Raw genomic sequence first — 15,857 nt, 5'->3', positions numbered from 1 at the left:
TTAAAACAGTTTGTTATATTTACCAAAAAAAGTAATTTTGTAAACCAATTGAAAATTAACAAAAAAAATATATTTGAACAGCTTTCTCAATATTTTTATTTAGTTGCTTACTTTGTAATTATACAACTATACAAAATAAATAAAGGTTATAATAAAAAATAAAAAAAGAATTTCAAAAATATAAGCATTTTTTTTACATTTTTTGTTATAATTTTTGGTAATATTTAAAAATTTTGAAATTAAAATATCCAAAAATGATTGAATTGGAATTACATAACATCGATGAAAAAAAAACGACTTTTACCGCACATAGAGAATTGAGCAACAAAAGAAATGGATTTTCAAAAACATATATACATTCTAAGAAGAAATGGATTTTTGAAAAACAAAAATGAAAATAGCCTTATTTGTTATTTATTGTTATTATGATTCAATATTTATTGTTATTATTTGTTATTTATTGTTATTATGATTTGATATTTATTGTTATTATTTGTTATTTATTGTTATTATGATTTGATATTTATTGTTATTATTTGTTATTTATTGTTATTATGATTTGATATTTATTGTTATTATTTGTTATTTATTGTTATTATGATTTGATATTTATTGTTATTATTTGTTATTTATTGTTATTATGATTTGATATTTATTGTTATTATGATTTGATATTTATTGTTATTATTTGCTATTTATTGTTATTATGATTTGATATTTATTGTTATTATTTGCTATTTATTGTTATTATGATTTGATATTTATTGTTATTATTTGCTATTTATTGTTATTATGATTTGATATTTATTGTTATTATTTGCTATTTATTGTTATTATGATTTGATATTTATTGTTATTATTTGTTATTTATTGTTATTGTTTGAAATTGTTATTATTGAGCAAGTGTGCTCATGTTTATATCAGCGACACCAAGGATTCGTTCAACTTAAAATATGAATATTTGAATGAGTTAATGAATATTTGAATGAATTTAAATAAATGTAAGCTTTAAACTAAAATTTGAATAAGCGTTTGTTGCTTCTTGTATCTGCCATCCTTTGTCAGTTTTGTACAAGATTATTCATGTTCATATTAGTGGTTTAAATTTTCTTTAAAATTCAATTTGAAAATAAATATTGTGTTCAATTTATAGAAAAAAAAACTAATAAAACCATTATATATTTCAATTATACAATTCGCACCAACTTATTAATCAAAAAATATTTGCTAGCTAAAACAATTTATTAAAGGTTTTTACAAATTATCAATATGGCGACATTTTTTCACCTACATGAAAGTTATCAAAATCAATGCATTTCCCAATTTTTTGCGAATTTTTATGAGCCCAGATAACTCATCACAGTAAATTTTTGAATATTTTATTTTTATTTTATATCCCTCGTTGAACAGCCGACCCAATTTTGGGTCTACGACTACTAATGTTCAACTCCGTAGCCTTGTAATTTTGAACCCATTCCAGAAGACAAGGAAACTCCTGGACCAGTACCCCGAGAGGTATTGATTTGTTATGGGAACATGGAGGACTTTGCCACTCGATAGATTTAACATGCATCAGTCACAATTTACTACACAGGGAGTCTTCGGCCGGCGGGGATCGAACCCACGAACTATTAGACATGGGCCCACTGCCCTACCAACCAGGCTATCCCGGCCCCAAATTTTTAAATATTAAAAAATGAAACCACATACGCTTTTCATTTTTCACAGAATGGTGGCTTATCTCCTTTCGCCATTTTCAGAATAAATATAGAAGGCGCTGACTAAAAATAGGCTAACAGTCATGAATAACTGTTGTAAGGTCAGATCAGCAACGAAAATAGCATATTATTCGCATAACATTAAAAAAAAAAAAAAAAAAAATAAATTAAGCCACTAAAAAATCTTCGAAAATTTGTAAAATTTTAAAGGTAGCGAAGTTATACTATTTACTCAAAAATATTGAGAACAGATGTGAGCATTAATGTTAATTTAATATATACTTAATAATAAAACAATGATAAATTATTACATTTTAAATTTATTGCAAGCAATACAAATAAACTATGTAATACTGTGATCAATATAAAAATCAAATAAAATATATCATTTAAATGTACACGCGTACACGTTCAGAACTTATGAGAATATAAAAAAAATACTCAAAATACTTTTTTCTTCATTTAGTATTGATAAATCAATTTCATCATTGATATTACTCATTTTCTTGTCATCAAATGCAAATTATGAATTGAAGCAATAGAATAATTTCACTCCAATCCAAGTATTATTTTAAAAAGTAAGAAAAAAATGAAACTTTTCGGAAACATAATTATTAACAGATAAAGAACTTTAAAAATTACTAAATAGAATACGATTATATATAATAGAATAGTTATAAATTGGAATAATATAAGTCCTTAGTGAACCTTTTTAATTTTATAAAATTAAAAGCTTACCCTTTTCTCCAATCTTGTAGCCATGGTGCTTTTCTTTTTTTTCTTCTTGCGCTCAATTTTAAACGAGTAGTGGGTTTACCCTGCCTTATAACAAATCTATTCATTTCTAAAACGTCTGACCAAGAGATGACAAAGACAATTTACAGCCATTGACAACATTCAAACAAGCATTCTTGTGGATGTTTGTTTCTTGGCGACCAAGGACTAACTATGTTGGCGACCATTGAAATCCACTATTACGAAAAAGATCACAGGTTTATTTACGACAACCATGAAAGTCCCCTTTTTCATGCCTGAGGGATTTCTTCATGGTTGAGTGATAGCCTCCTGGAGAGAAAAGGAGGAACTAAAGAACGATTTCAGAATAGAAAAATGTTTCATACCCGGGAAAAAAATCATTTTTTAAAAATAGTTCCTAATGTATAATTTCGTACTGCTGAAATTAGGTTTAAACTACGTACTTATATGTTTTTTTTTTTTTTTTTTTTTTAAATTTCGTGAATTTAACTAAAAGAGTAACTTTGTGAAAAACGATTGAAAATTACTCTAAAATCACATTTAAACTCGTTGTAAAAATTATTAATAGAATTTTAAAATAATTTGTTACATTAGATATGTTTGTTTAAATGAGATCTATTCTTTAATATTAAACATTGAGCTGTCAGGTTGCAAATTATTGAGAAAAAGTGATTTATGTTTTACCATAGAATAAAATTGAGACTTTAATTGAAGCTGGCAACGGTGCCAACGGTCTTAAATAAAATCCAAGAGACGCTACAGCGAGAGAAACTTTTTCATCACAAATTCTTTTTGATCTTCATAACTAATTTAAAACTTAAAAGTATTGAAAAAATGAGTTTAGACAAACCTATAGTAAATTTAACTAATAAGCTTCAATTGCTGAAAAGAATAGTCCTTTAACCCCTTCCTTTTCGCTCCCGTTAAAGTGACGGGGTGAGGTTTCACCCTCTTTTTCCCGTTCCCGTGATATTTCCGGGCTGGAGTGTTGAGTAGTAACGCGCCAACAAGAATAAAACTAATTCTCTTCTTTTGCCCGGAAAACATTTTACTTCTCATTTTACGCACCAGATGGCAGTACCAGGATATTTTTAAGGTAATTTTAAATAATTAGCTTAATTTAAACTAGATGTCAAAAAAATAGGCACTTTTATGACAACTTTCTTGAAAATTAACTGATCGTTAAGGGGTTAAAAGGACTGAACCTCTCAAATTGAAGAAGCATACATTTGTAATAATAAAATACAAATAGTTATTGCAACCCACAATTTTACTAAGTTCTTCTCATTGACTTATTCAGATTATAATAACTTACACAGTCAAAAACTTACTTAGCACGCCATTCATTCAATTTTTCTCCTATGGTTTTTTTCCTCTTGGCAGACAATCTTAGCTCTCTAACTGGCATGTTTTTTTCTATATCTACTATTGCTATTCTTCATACTTAAATAGTTGTTTATAATTTACTAAGCTCCAAATGGTTTCGAATACTGGAACAATGCTTAAACTCACAAATCAATTTGAATAAATTCGTAGATAATGAGTAATATAGTAAAATAGTGTAAGCGGCTTCTATTTATAAACATCGAAAAAAATATTCGTGTACAAGCTTAAATAAAAAGAGCCTTTTCTTCATTCCGCCATAACTTTCAATATACATTTCATTAGCAAAATTTTCATAGTTTATGACATCCAATTACAAAAATTCGCTTAGCTATTTTGAGTTTCAAAATAACTTACTGTTCCTCAAGGCATGTATCCTGCCTTTCCCAAAGCTGCCAATATAGCTGAACCCAGAACCAACCGGAAAACCTTTAATCAAAAAATCATTGAGAACCAACCAAGAAGAAAAAATAAATAAATAAAGTCTTCTCATCCCCCAAGAAGAAATGTTCCGTTCTAGGAAAGTAGAACATTAATTCAGTGCAGTCATGCCTCTCCCCCACCCCAACCCCAACGAAAAAAAAAAAAAAAAAAAGCCAAAAATAAAATTTCAACTTTTTTTTCTACCTCTCTCATATCCCCCCAGAACGACACCCCCTTCCTTATCTACTATCATTATTTTACTCCTTTGCCACCTTCTAGGCAAAGGACTTTTTCTGTTCTAGGGATGGCCTCCCTTGCGGAATTTACAGCGGACCACACAGATTACAAACTTTACAACCTAACACCTTTTAATCAATCAACTAATTTTGTTATTAAATATTTTAATTAATTATCTATACATAATAATAAACGCGGCTGTGCGTGTGTCCGTTTGTCTGTAATCACAATATATCGCCCCAGAAGCCTCGTCCAGGCACGAAACTCGGCACATAATTGTGTTTTAACATAATGAAGAAGTATTTTTTTTTTTCTTTTCCAAAAATTTGGATTAGTTTTTTTAGTTAACAGTCATTTTGTAAGAAAATCTATGCTTTTTTGTCTTCAAAGAGCCTAGTCAAAAAACTATTAAAAAATGCATATTCGCGATCGCAACGAACTATAGGGGGCGTTGTTGTATGAGACGCTTACCTGCGATTTCTATATGAACCGTCATTCAGTTACTCTGGAGACGTCGTTAATGTAGCGTGTAGCATTGCAACGTTCCTTCTTTAATGTGGCTTATTAAATTTAAAAAAGAAAAATGCTTGATCTTCTTTCTTATACAACCGAAAACAAAATGGTATCTCTTTTTATTAGAGAAGGAACATCCAAAACACATCGGAAAAATATTTGTACATTAACAGAAAAAAATATGTATATTCTTATAAGAGTTAAAACCTAATGCCCGAGAAATAGTATTACTAAATTTAATGATATAACATGAAAGGCCCATTTAAACTTTACATTCTATAGTTTTAAGAATCATATTAGTTCAAAAATTAAAATGAACAAAAAGTATACATAAGCCTCATAATTTTATGAAATTTAATTTTGTAAACAACGTTTTTTGACAACAATTTTTATCAAAAAATTTCAAGTTTCAATAAAAATCATTATTTAGAAACTAAGAAACGTAAAATAAAGAATGCTGACGAAACAAAAAAAAAAAAAAAAAAAAAAAGACAATTCTTTTTTGTCGCCATTTTTAGTGCTACGAATATTCGTCTTTGGGATTTGCCAAAAACAAAACAAGATGCAATTTTATTTTTTCAGGAGGGAAATATTTTACCGAAAAAACGAAAATGTACCAATTCCCACAACATAAAACTTTATCTTGGTAAACGTACGTTTTGGAAATGTTATTTCATTTGGAATCTTATTCATCAGACTTCATATGGCGATATGATTGTTTTGAATCTATGCTAAACTCTATATCGGCTCATTTTCCACCGAAATCCGATTAACTATTTTGATTTTAAATAAAGTGTTTTATTTTATGAATTGTCGCAAAAATTTTAAGTGTAGATTAGCGGCTCTTAAAAACCGCCAAATCTGTAGTGGCGGTGGCGTTAATACGTTAGTACCGAATTTTTATTCCATACTTTTCTGAATCATATTACTTCACACATTGGAATATACAAGAAGTATACATAAACACATAATGTTATACCATTTAATTTTTCAAAAAAAGTATTTTGAGAACAATTTTTATCAAAAAATTATAAACTAAAAAGCGGAAAATAAAGAATTCTTAGGATAAAAAAACGATTTTAAGAATTCTTTACATTGAAATAAAAACTTTCATATTGTTTCTTTTTTTATTATTCTTATAGTTCTTAATCAGACGTAAAAACCCATTCTGTAGTGTAGAGAACCATCATCAAATGAAAAAAAAATATTTACAAGCAAATTTTTTATTGTAAAAATCATTGCACTTACCTGATTTATGATTCCCGGAGAATTCCAAAATGATAAGTTCCTTGTTTGAAAACTTTATTCTCAAATAATAGATACATAGTTTATACCTTCATTACTACTTCATTATAATTGATATGAATTTGAATATGTAGCTAAAAACAGAATAGCTGAATTCTAGTTGAACTTATTCTTTCAAAATTAAAAAAAACTTACCAAGAAAACGATTTAAATTAATTAAGAATCAGCAGAAATGGCACTATTTCAAGTAACTTGGATAATTTTTTATTGTTGTTTTCCGAATTATATGAATACAGAAATATATACTATTCTATAACTATTACAATTCTGTATGTTCTAATTTCATATTTATTCACTGGAATGACGAAAGCAATGTTGACTTCACTTTAATTCGTAATGAATTGAAGACAGAAGAAATGCATTTTACCTTAATACACACATCTGTAACAGTATCCGAAATCGGAAGTCATCAGTTGCAAGTTTGTTGATAATAGAAATTAAAAATTATTGAAGAATTTTTCTTCAAATGTTTGGCGTGTTCTGTTCCTGAAAGATTTACTAATATTCTGGAGATTTTTTTCAAGTTCTTCGGCCTTTTCCTTAGGGAAATTTTGTTTCCTATTTGCTGCTAAAAAATGGCGTCTGATTCAGTCAATGACTTTGATGGAACTAAATGAAAACGTGATAAATTAATGTCCGATATTTACAGGCTCCCGCTAGACGGCGTACTCGAGCGTTGCGATCGCGATATATACGAAGGAATTAATAATTAAATTGTAAGGTTCGCATTAGTTTACATTTATCAAAGTGGAGAAAAATTTTACTTTTGTATTAAAAATGTGGCAACATATTCGATACGTAAATAGAAAGAACGCTTCGCTTTGATATATTTGTCGCTGTTCATCTGCATATGAAGACAAAATTGCAGGACAGGAACACTTTAATTGTCCACTAATCTTCAGATTTCCTGCTATGTTTTAAAAAACTTTATTTGTGAAAACCTTTAGCGTGGCGGGCAGCTGGCCGCCTTAGGCGGCTAGTATAAAATAAAATAAATAAAAAATAATAATTCCTAATCCACTAATGTACCTTTTGTTTATGTTTTTATATGTTTGTGCTGTCACTTATTTGTGTTGTCCATTCCTTTTCACCATCATTTTAATTAGTTACTAAAAAAATAATCTAACTAATCAACTAATTTTAATAATCAGAGGCCTTTGATTCAGTATTAAATCTATCATTTACGGAGGTGGCCTTGTAAACGTCGCACCAAATATTAGTTTCCAGCTCTCGTAAAGTTAGTAGCTTTCCTCGTTCCAAACTTTGTTTTGAACTGAGTAAACAATATGGCGTTTCTCATGTAGTTAAAAGTGGGTCAATTAAATCTTTGAATATATTAATCTAGAGTCGAATTTAATTTTTAATTCTTTCCGCATTTTAAACTTCATAGTTTTCTCTACCCGTGTCAGAAATCTTTTTTTTTTCTTTACTATAAATTTTAACTTAATTGAAAAAAAAAAATACTAAACATCAAGTGTGCTTTAAAAATCTTTTTTTTTTTTTTTTTTTTTTCCCCCATCAGAAATCATTAGAACACGAGGCTTCACATTTCAAAAGTAATAATTACACTCTTCAACGAAATAAAACTATTTTTTATATCAAATCACGCTGTCAAATTTTCAAACTATTGCGTTGGAAATTGGAAAAACTTAAAACTTCGAAATGAACAGTTTTAAATTTATAAAATAAAAAATTGCTCTTTCCACCATTCTTTTAACTGTGGTGCCTTTTTTTTCCCTTCTTTCTTATTGCGCTCTATCTTAAGCGATTAGTAGGTTGACTTTGCTTAATAACAAATCTATACATTGCCGAAGCGTCGTTAATATTCAAAAAGTCACCAAGTGAATATTAACACATTTTACAACCATTTTGTTTTCATTTTATAACCGTCGTTGAACAGCTGACCCAATTTTGAGTTTACGACTACTAATGTTCCGCTCTGCAGCCTTGTAATTTCGAACCCAATCCAGAAGACGAGAACTCCTGGATCAAGTAGGGGGAGGAATTTGCGTTCGTGGAAGACTTTTTGACAGAACTAACCGCGATTTGCGTTACTTGAACAGGGAAACTACGAAAAACTCTCATGATTAGCCTGACTACAAACAGACTAACCCATGATCCGTATGCCACTAAGGATATTTTACCTCAGCTCTGTGGTTTGTGCTAGCCGGGAGCGGAATTCGCATTCCCAGCCATCGCTGGGATTTGAACCTGGGGTCACCTGATTGAGATGCATCATCCCTTGAGACAGCACAGCTCAATAGGAATAATTTAAAGTAATTGCATTTTTTAGATTTTATTCCTCTGATTTTGCAATGGCTAGCACTGAACAATTACGCTCTTCGTCGCGGAAGTGGTGCTTATTTAACGTTACAGCCACAGATGACAGCTCATATGGTGGTCCACATTCACACGTCACACAATAGAGGATAAACTAAACACACACAGACAGAGAGAGTCCCGATGGCTCAGGGAATAAAGCGTTCGCCTGCTAATGGAATTATACAGGTTCCAAACTCAGCGTTGGTAGGTTGATGGAAATTCCGTTCCTGCCTCACATCAAAAGTTGCTCGAATAAAGTATCCTCAGTGGTAGATGCATCATGGATTACAATCCCTTTGCCGTCGGGCTAACTGTGAGACGTTTTAGTGGTTTTCCTCTACCTACAACGCAAATGCATGTTAGTTTTATCAAAAATTCCTCCACGTCAGAGTGTTTGTCCCTATGCTTAATCCAGGAGTTCCCTTGTCCTCTGAGTTGGGTTCTAAACAGCAAGATACTTTAATAGTTATATACTCAGGATTAGATAAGTAGTTGAACGCCATTAAAAGAATAATAATAATGATAATAAACAGAGAGAGAATCTTTTTGTCCCTAGCGGGATTCGAATCCGCGACCATTTTCTTCACATTCAGGCATCCTAATCGCTCAGCCGCCTGATCGTCTCTTATCACCAAACATTAAACATCCATTTCACCAATGGTTCAGGGGATACAGCGTTCGCCTTCCAATGGAGCGAACCGGGTTCGAATCCCAGTCGATACGAATTCCGCATCCGGCTTGCACCGACCACATTACTGACGTGAAATATCCTCAGTGGTAAACGGATATGGGTTAGAGTCCCCTTGCCGCCAGGCTAACCGTGAGAGGTTCTCGTGGTCTTCCTCTCCATGTAACGCAAATGCGGGTTAGCTCCATCAAAAAGTTCTCCACGAAGGCCAATTTCTATCAATCCTCGATCCAGGAGTTCCCTTGTCTTCTGGATTGGGTTCAAAATTACAAGGCTACGGAGTTGAACATTAGTAGTCGTAAACCCATTAAATTGGGTCGGATGTTCAACGACGGTTATAAAATAAAATAAAATCATTCTATTTCCTAACAAAAAAAATCTTGGTTCAATTTTATTGAACATTTAAAATTAAAAAAATAATAAACAAATATTTTCTAATAAAATGCATAAAACTAATATTTTTTCTAATTATTGAACCGACGCTTTTTCATGAAACCAATTAAAATATGGTCAATAATATAATATAGACACAATATCAAATAGATGCGTAAAAAACTAAATAGAAAATTAACAACAAAAGAAAGTTGGGGGAAAGAAATTACTTTTTTCTCCATTCCATAAGATTGGCACCTTTCCTTCTCTTTCGCTTACTGGACAAATACAGCCTTTTGTTGCTTTTACAGTGTCCCATTTCACAGTTAAAAGAGCAAAAGCAAGGAACTTGCAACAAACGAGCTACAAATGCAAATTTTAAAACAAGTAGAAAGGGTCGTAGATATTTCATATTGAAAACTGGTTTTCATCCCCTGCGGTGCATTCTGGGTAATTTTGACGCAAAGGAGAGAAATTTTTGAGTCTATTTACACATATATATAGTCCCTGGTTAAATTATTAAACGCAATATAAGATTCTATATAAAATTTTATTTATCAGGTGATACTATATGGATTTATTGTTTTGTGTCAACTAGTTAAATTAGACGATATATTGTATAAATTAGACAATATATTATATAAATTAGACCAAATTATTAGACGTACTGCGTTTTTTTTTTTTTTTTTTTAAATATTTACATGTTTAACACGAGTATGCAATACTTTTATATTTAAACATACGTGTAATGGGTTCTTATTAAGAAGATTTTTCATACACTTCCTATTTTTTCATTTTATTTTTAACATATTGTATTACAATATGAACCAATTAATACACGAACGTAAACAAGTTCAATCCAAATTCAGATCACTAAAAATAATAAACTATATAATATCACCTAATAAGTAAGATTTTACATGGAATCTTATAGTGCGTTTGATAATTCGCATAGGGACTGTATATGTATATATTAATATATTTATTATTTTATGTTTTTCATTATTATTTACCTAGAATTAAAATATTTTAGAACCCAAAATATATATTCTTTGCTGATTTTTTTTTTCTGACAAAATTATGACAATACAAATTCTGCTATCAACAGTTTATGATAGTTAAATAGTTATAAAGTTATCTGTTTTTTAGTTTTGAAAGGTATTTTTGTTTTTATGCCATCAACGTTAAAGGGATTTTTTTTTAGCGTCAATCAAATCAGTTTTCATCAATTTAAAACTGTAATAAAATTAGATTTCAAAAACTCTAAAAATCTAGATAAACGCGTTGTTTTAAATTACTGATTCAAAACCACAAATCGCATCATTTCATTGCATTAAAGTTTTAAGGAAAAATTCATGGAAATTCAAAAAATTATCCAGCTCTATTTTTTCTAATCTAACCCCGGTTTTTTTCCAACCTCTTTTGAAAAGTATTGTGATGTCGAATAATACTGTATCAATAAAAGCTTTTTTAAGGACAAACAAATATCAAGAAAACGTAAATTAAAAATTTGACCTAAAATTCAAGATAGAGAGGGTACATTTTCGATACCTGTAAAAAAACCAAACGCAATTTGACATATAAAACGAGCGGTATTTTAGATTAACTATAAATTTTTCTTGACAAAATTATACCAATATAATTCTTCACTCAGCAGTTTTTGAAAGGTAGTTATATAGAAAACATCTGTCTGTTTTTAGAATCTTGAAGATAACCTTTGTTTTTTCCGTAGTTAGTTTAAAAAAATTTCGCCGCTAAAAAAAAAGTTTTTAAATGTTAAAAAATTTAATTACTAACGCTTTTCAATTCCCTCAAACCTTAAGATATTTTCACCGAGGGCGTTAGCTAACGGTAAGATTAAACTTAAACTAGATTATAAAAAAGTGTTGCAAACTTACTACAGCAGTTATGAAAATAGCATATTTTCACAAAAACTCTTTATTTCATAGGATGACAGAGTCTTATAAAAACAGCCTTAATTACACTTAAAGAGGTCTTTCACGTCCTCTGGTGTTGGGAGTAATTTCTACAGCTTGGAAATCCATTCCTCAACTTTAAGAACAGCAGAGAAAATTTGTGTCATGTGATTAAAATTGTTTTTCCCAATTCTCATGAAATTTAATTAAAATAGATTTAACAAAAATTAGAGAAAATAAACTACTAGAGCAAACTACAGAATCCTATCCTTAGATTTCATTTTGTAGAATCTTGTGTTAAACCTTGTGGAGGAACAAGGTTCGTTGTTGTAGTTCATTTACGTCGCATTAGAGCTGCCCAATGGGCTATAGTCGACGGTCTGAAAAACATCCCTGAGGAGGATCCGATGACATGTCAGTTACAATTTTGATTCTCTGCAGAGGAGATGGCACCCCACGGGCGATAGCCCGACGATCTGCGCGCGAAGTCGAGCACTTTACGGTAGAGGAGTTTAACGAGGACCAATACCGCACACTCTCGATCCCCACACACACTGATCCAAGTGGTCACCCACCTGCGCACTGACCACAGCCAGTGATGTTTGACTTCTGTGATCTGCTGGGAACTGTGTCTTAACGATCAGTCCACCGCGGGACGAAACAAGGTTCGAGTACCGAAGATTCTGTAGTGGAAATAATCGATAAACTGGATCAGAGTACCGAATAGCCTCTAGTAGTAGTAGTACTTAATTTACACCGCACCAAGTTGCACATTTATCACATTAAAAACGCGTATTCCAAATTTTATTAGAAATTAAAATTATTGAGAATTAGTGAGAAATCAGTGAGTTAATGATTGAGTGAGGGTATTGATTTTTATGTATACCTTCTCGTAATGGACTAATCGTAAAGACACGGTTCTCAGTAGAACACCGAAGGCAAGCATCACTGGCTGCGGCCAGTAAGCGGCTGGGCGGTGAGCACTTTGATCTGTCTGCGTAGAGACCGAGAGTTTGCGATATCGGTCCTTGTTAAACTGTTCTACCGTAAAATGCTCAACTTCGCGCGTAAATCGTCGGGCTACCAAAGCAGGGGAGCCATCCCCCCCCCCCTGCAGGAGATAAAAATTGATCATCTTCAGGGATGTTTCCCAGACCGTCAGCACTAGCCCATAGTGCATCTCTAAGGCGACGTAAATAAAATAACTACTACTTTTTATGTATACACATAACATAAACAACACTTACTTGTAGAACAATTTTAATGTAAATTCATCCCAGCAAAATTTCAAAATTGTGCGTGACAAAATCTATACAATAATATCATGTAAGAACTATGGATATTCACACTATGATAGGACTTTGACGTAAATTAGTAATAAATATAATCGTGTCAGCATCATAAACGTCGGTTATCTAACGCGACAGCAGAGTGATTATTTATGTGATTCTAGTCCACAATAAAACTTAATATTAAACAAACTTCAGTCACGATATATTTACTTACAAAAATACGGTATGCATACTATAGGAGTTGTAAGTTCTTTGTAAGAAAACTCAGAGTATGTTTTGGTAATTAATTACTGACGAATCAATCACAAAATCCTAAATGAGCTAATAAAAAAACTTTTTTTTTATGGAACTTCGATAAACAATTTCGCACTAATTCAAATAAAATAGATGGCTATGATTCATTTTCACGAGGTGGTGGCATATGTTTTAAAAGTTCTTGCGTTTTGTCGGCAAAAATACTTTTATCTCCTTCACTCAAAAATCTACCCAATTCAGCTTCAAAAATGAGATCCGCTATGGCTGTTTGAACAAAGGCACACGATCTAGGATCTAGATCTCTTAATTTCAAAGCTATAAACTCAGCGTAAGCATCAAATTTGTCTCTTCTGGAATGACCCTTATCTTCATCTTCCGAAGAGCTTCCTGCAGAACTCGGCGATCTTTCGGTATTCTTTTTTACAAATACTTTCCTTAAATCTGTCTCGTTATAACGTTTAGACGATTTAACAGGAGTTACTGAGTTACATTCTAAACCGACAGACGTGATTGGAGATGTGACTTCGACTTCAGTTTGACTTTTGTCAGTCATATTCTCACTGGTGCTAAATGGTTCTGTGAAAGCAACGTTTGGACTAATTAGATTTTCTGATGGCATGCTTGAGGCATCTGCTAATGGATTTTCTGATGGGTCAATATCAAATGTAGAAACATCTAAAATGTTAGATGGGTCCACCTCTGTTTCGATTATCTCTTGTTTAATGATGATATTAGGGTTGTATACAAGCTCAGCATTTGGAGGGGACATGTCAGGAAGACCCTGGAAGACTCCAACATCAGGTAGCAATTCCTGTCGAGTACTAGTAGATGGTTTATTTGCATCTACATTTTTTAGTTTTGCTCCAGAACTGTAAGGTCCAGAAATATTTGCCTGAAATTAAAGTAAAAATAAATATTTAATCAAAATTTTGAAAAAAAAAACACCTTTTTTTCTGAAATTCATCTAAAAGTGATCTGACAGTGTCCAACCACAACGCTTTGAGTCTAGTTTACGAGATCTCCGACTCTTTTGCACTAGTTTAGGTAACTGGACGTACTCCAATCGAAACCGGTTTGATAATTTAAGTTGGCAATAAATAAATTTTCGTATTTTACTGTGTGAAATATAAACTGCTTATGTCAAAATTACTCGCATTAATCTCCGTGATCCTCTTGGCCGACAACTGACTATTAACATCTTATAAATATGTTTAGATTATATTGTAACAAAACTACTTTAGAATTGCCACCACGCCATCTTGTGGCGGGAACAGTAACGAATGAGTTGAACTACAGCAACCGATGGGAGAACATCTCCTAAATAATATCTCCGTTTTAGTGTTTTGTGAGTTTCGTAATTAATTTGTGTTTGATAATTTGTAAGGTGTTTTAATTTTCTTGGAAAATGGTTACAAATTCTGGCTAACAGAACTACTTTAGAATATCCATCACGCCATCTTGTGGCGGAAACAGTAACGAATGAGTTGAACTATCGCAACCGATGGGAGAACATCTCCTAAATAATATCTCCGTTTTAGTGTTTTGTGAGTTTCGTTGTTAATTTGTGTTTGATAATTTGTAAGGTGTTTTAATTTTCTTGGAAAATGGTTACAAATTCTGGCTAACAGAACTACTTTAGAATATCCATCACGCCATCTTGTGGCGGGGACAGTAACGAATGAGTTGAACTATCGCAACCGATGGGAGAACATCTCCTAAATAATATCTCCGTTTTAGTGTTTTGTGAGTTTCGTTGTTAATTTGTGTTTGATAATTTGTAACTGTTTTCTGTGCTCTGTTATTGAAAATAAATAAATAATTTCAGAGCTAGCCCGGTGCTTTTATTTTCTTGGAAAATTATTACAATATTAGTTTTTACATCTTTGAATTATTTATTTTTAAATTACATAAACGATTTTGATTTTATCAAGAAATTCATGAATAATATAATTCATAAAGTATATTAAATTCATGAAGAATATTAAATTCATTAAGAAATTCATAAAGAATATTAAATTCATCAAAAAATTCATAAAGAATATTAAATTTATTAAGAAATTCATAAAGAATATTAAATTCATTAAAAAATTCATAAAGAATATTAAATTCATTAAGAAATTCATAAAGAATATTAAATTCATTAAGAAATTTATAAAGAATACTAAATTCATTAAGAAATTCATAAAGAATATTTTTAAAAAAAATATTTGATTTAAATTTTAACTTTAAAAATAAAATAAAATTACATGCTAATAAAATAAATTATAAACGTTTGGATTAGTTTTCCTCCCCAACACATTTGTTATATGATTACAAAAAAAGCCATACTTTAAAAATACGTCTAAAAAATTGCTAGTAAACAAATATTCTTAAAGGATTTTCCAGAAAATTAACGGTCAATGAGAAGCTTAATAACAAATGTCGATAGATTCATGGACATATTTCATTTCACATTGATGAAAAATACTATTTATTTAATTTTATAATCAGCGTCGAACAACCAACCCATTTTTAGGTTTACGATTAATATTGTTTGTACATTTAGTTGTTATCATTTAGCTAACAGGAGCAGACTTCATGTCTACCCCCCATTGTTTGGATCTGAACCTGGGTCACATCATTAGGAGGCGGACGTTCCATTCCCTGACTCTATATAAAATGTTTAATGCACATAGAC

General features: G+C 31.0%; 2 protein-coding genes across 8 annotated transcripts in view; one reads left to right on the top strand and one right to left on the bottom strand.

Annotated features, from left to right (window-relative positions):
- The window catches only part of LOC107450690 (uncharacterized), a 56,052-nt gene extending 44,312 nt beyond the window's left edge, over positions 1-11,740 (bottom strand). The window contains exon 1 of one of the 7 annotated variants that reach the window (XM_043050549.3): positions 11,616-11,740. Coding sequence is in view for 3 of the 7 variants with exons in the window: in XM_016066584.4 (XP_015922070.3) it covers positions 2,457-2,560 (104 nt within the window). In the remaining 4 variants the exon portion in view is untranslated. Of the gene's footprint in view, positions 1-2,456; positions 2,757-9,947; positions 10,062-11,615 lie in introns of those variants that run through there. The other 6 variants (XM_087164357.1, XM_087164362.1, XM_087164360.1 and 3 more) reach the window with 6 other exon arrangements.
- LOC107450680 (uncharacterized) overlaps positions 1-15,857 on the top strand; it is a 147,274-nt gene that overhangs the window by 97,517 nt on the left and 33,900 nt on the right. The window lies entirely within an intron of this gene.

The sequence above is a fragment of the Parasteatoda tepidariorum genome, chromosome 5, assembly GCF_982258835.1.
Source record: "Parasteatoda tepidariorum strain Cologne lab strain chromosome 5, Ptep-v5.0, whole genome shotgun sequence".
Classification (NCBI taxonomy): Eukaryota; Metazoa; Arthropoda; class Arachnida; order Araneae; family Theridiidae; genus Parasteatoda; species Parasteatoda tepidariorum.
The sequence above is the reverse complement of the archived record's forward strand: the minus strand, read 5'-3'. Positions and strand labels throughout refer to the sequence as shown.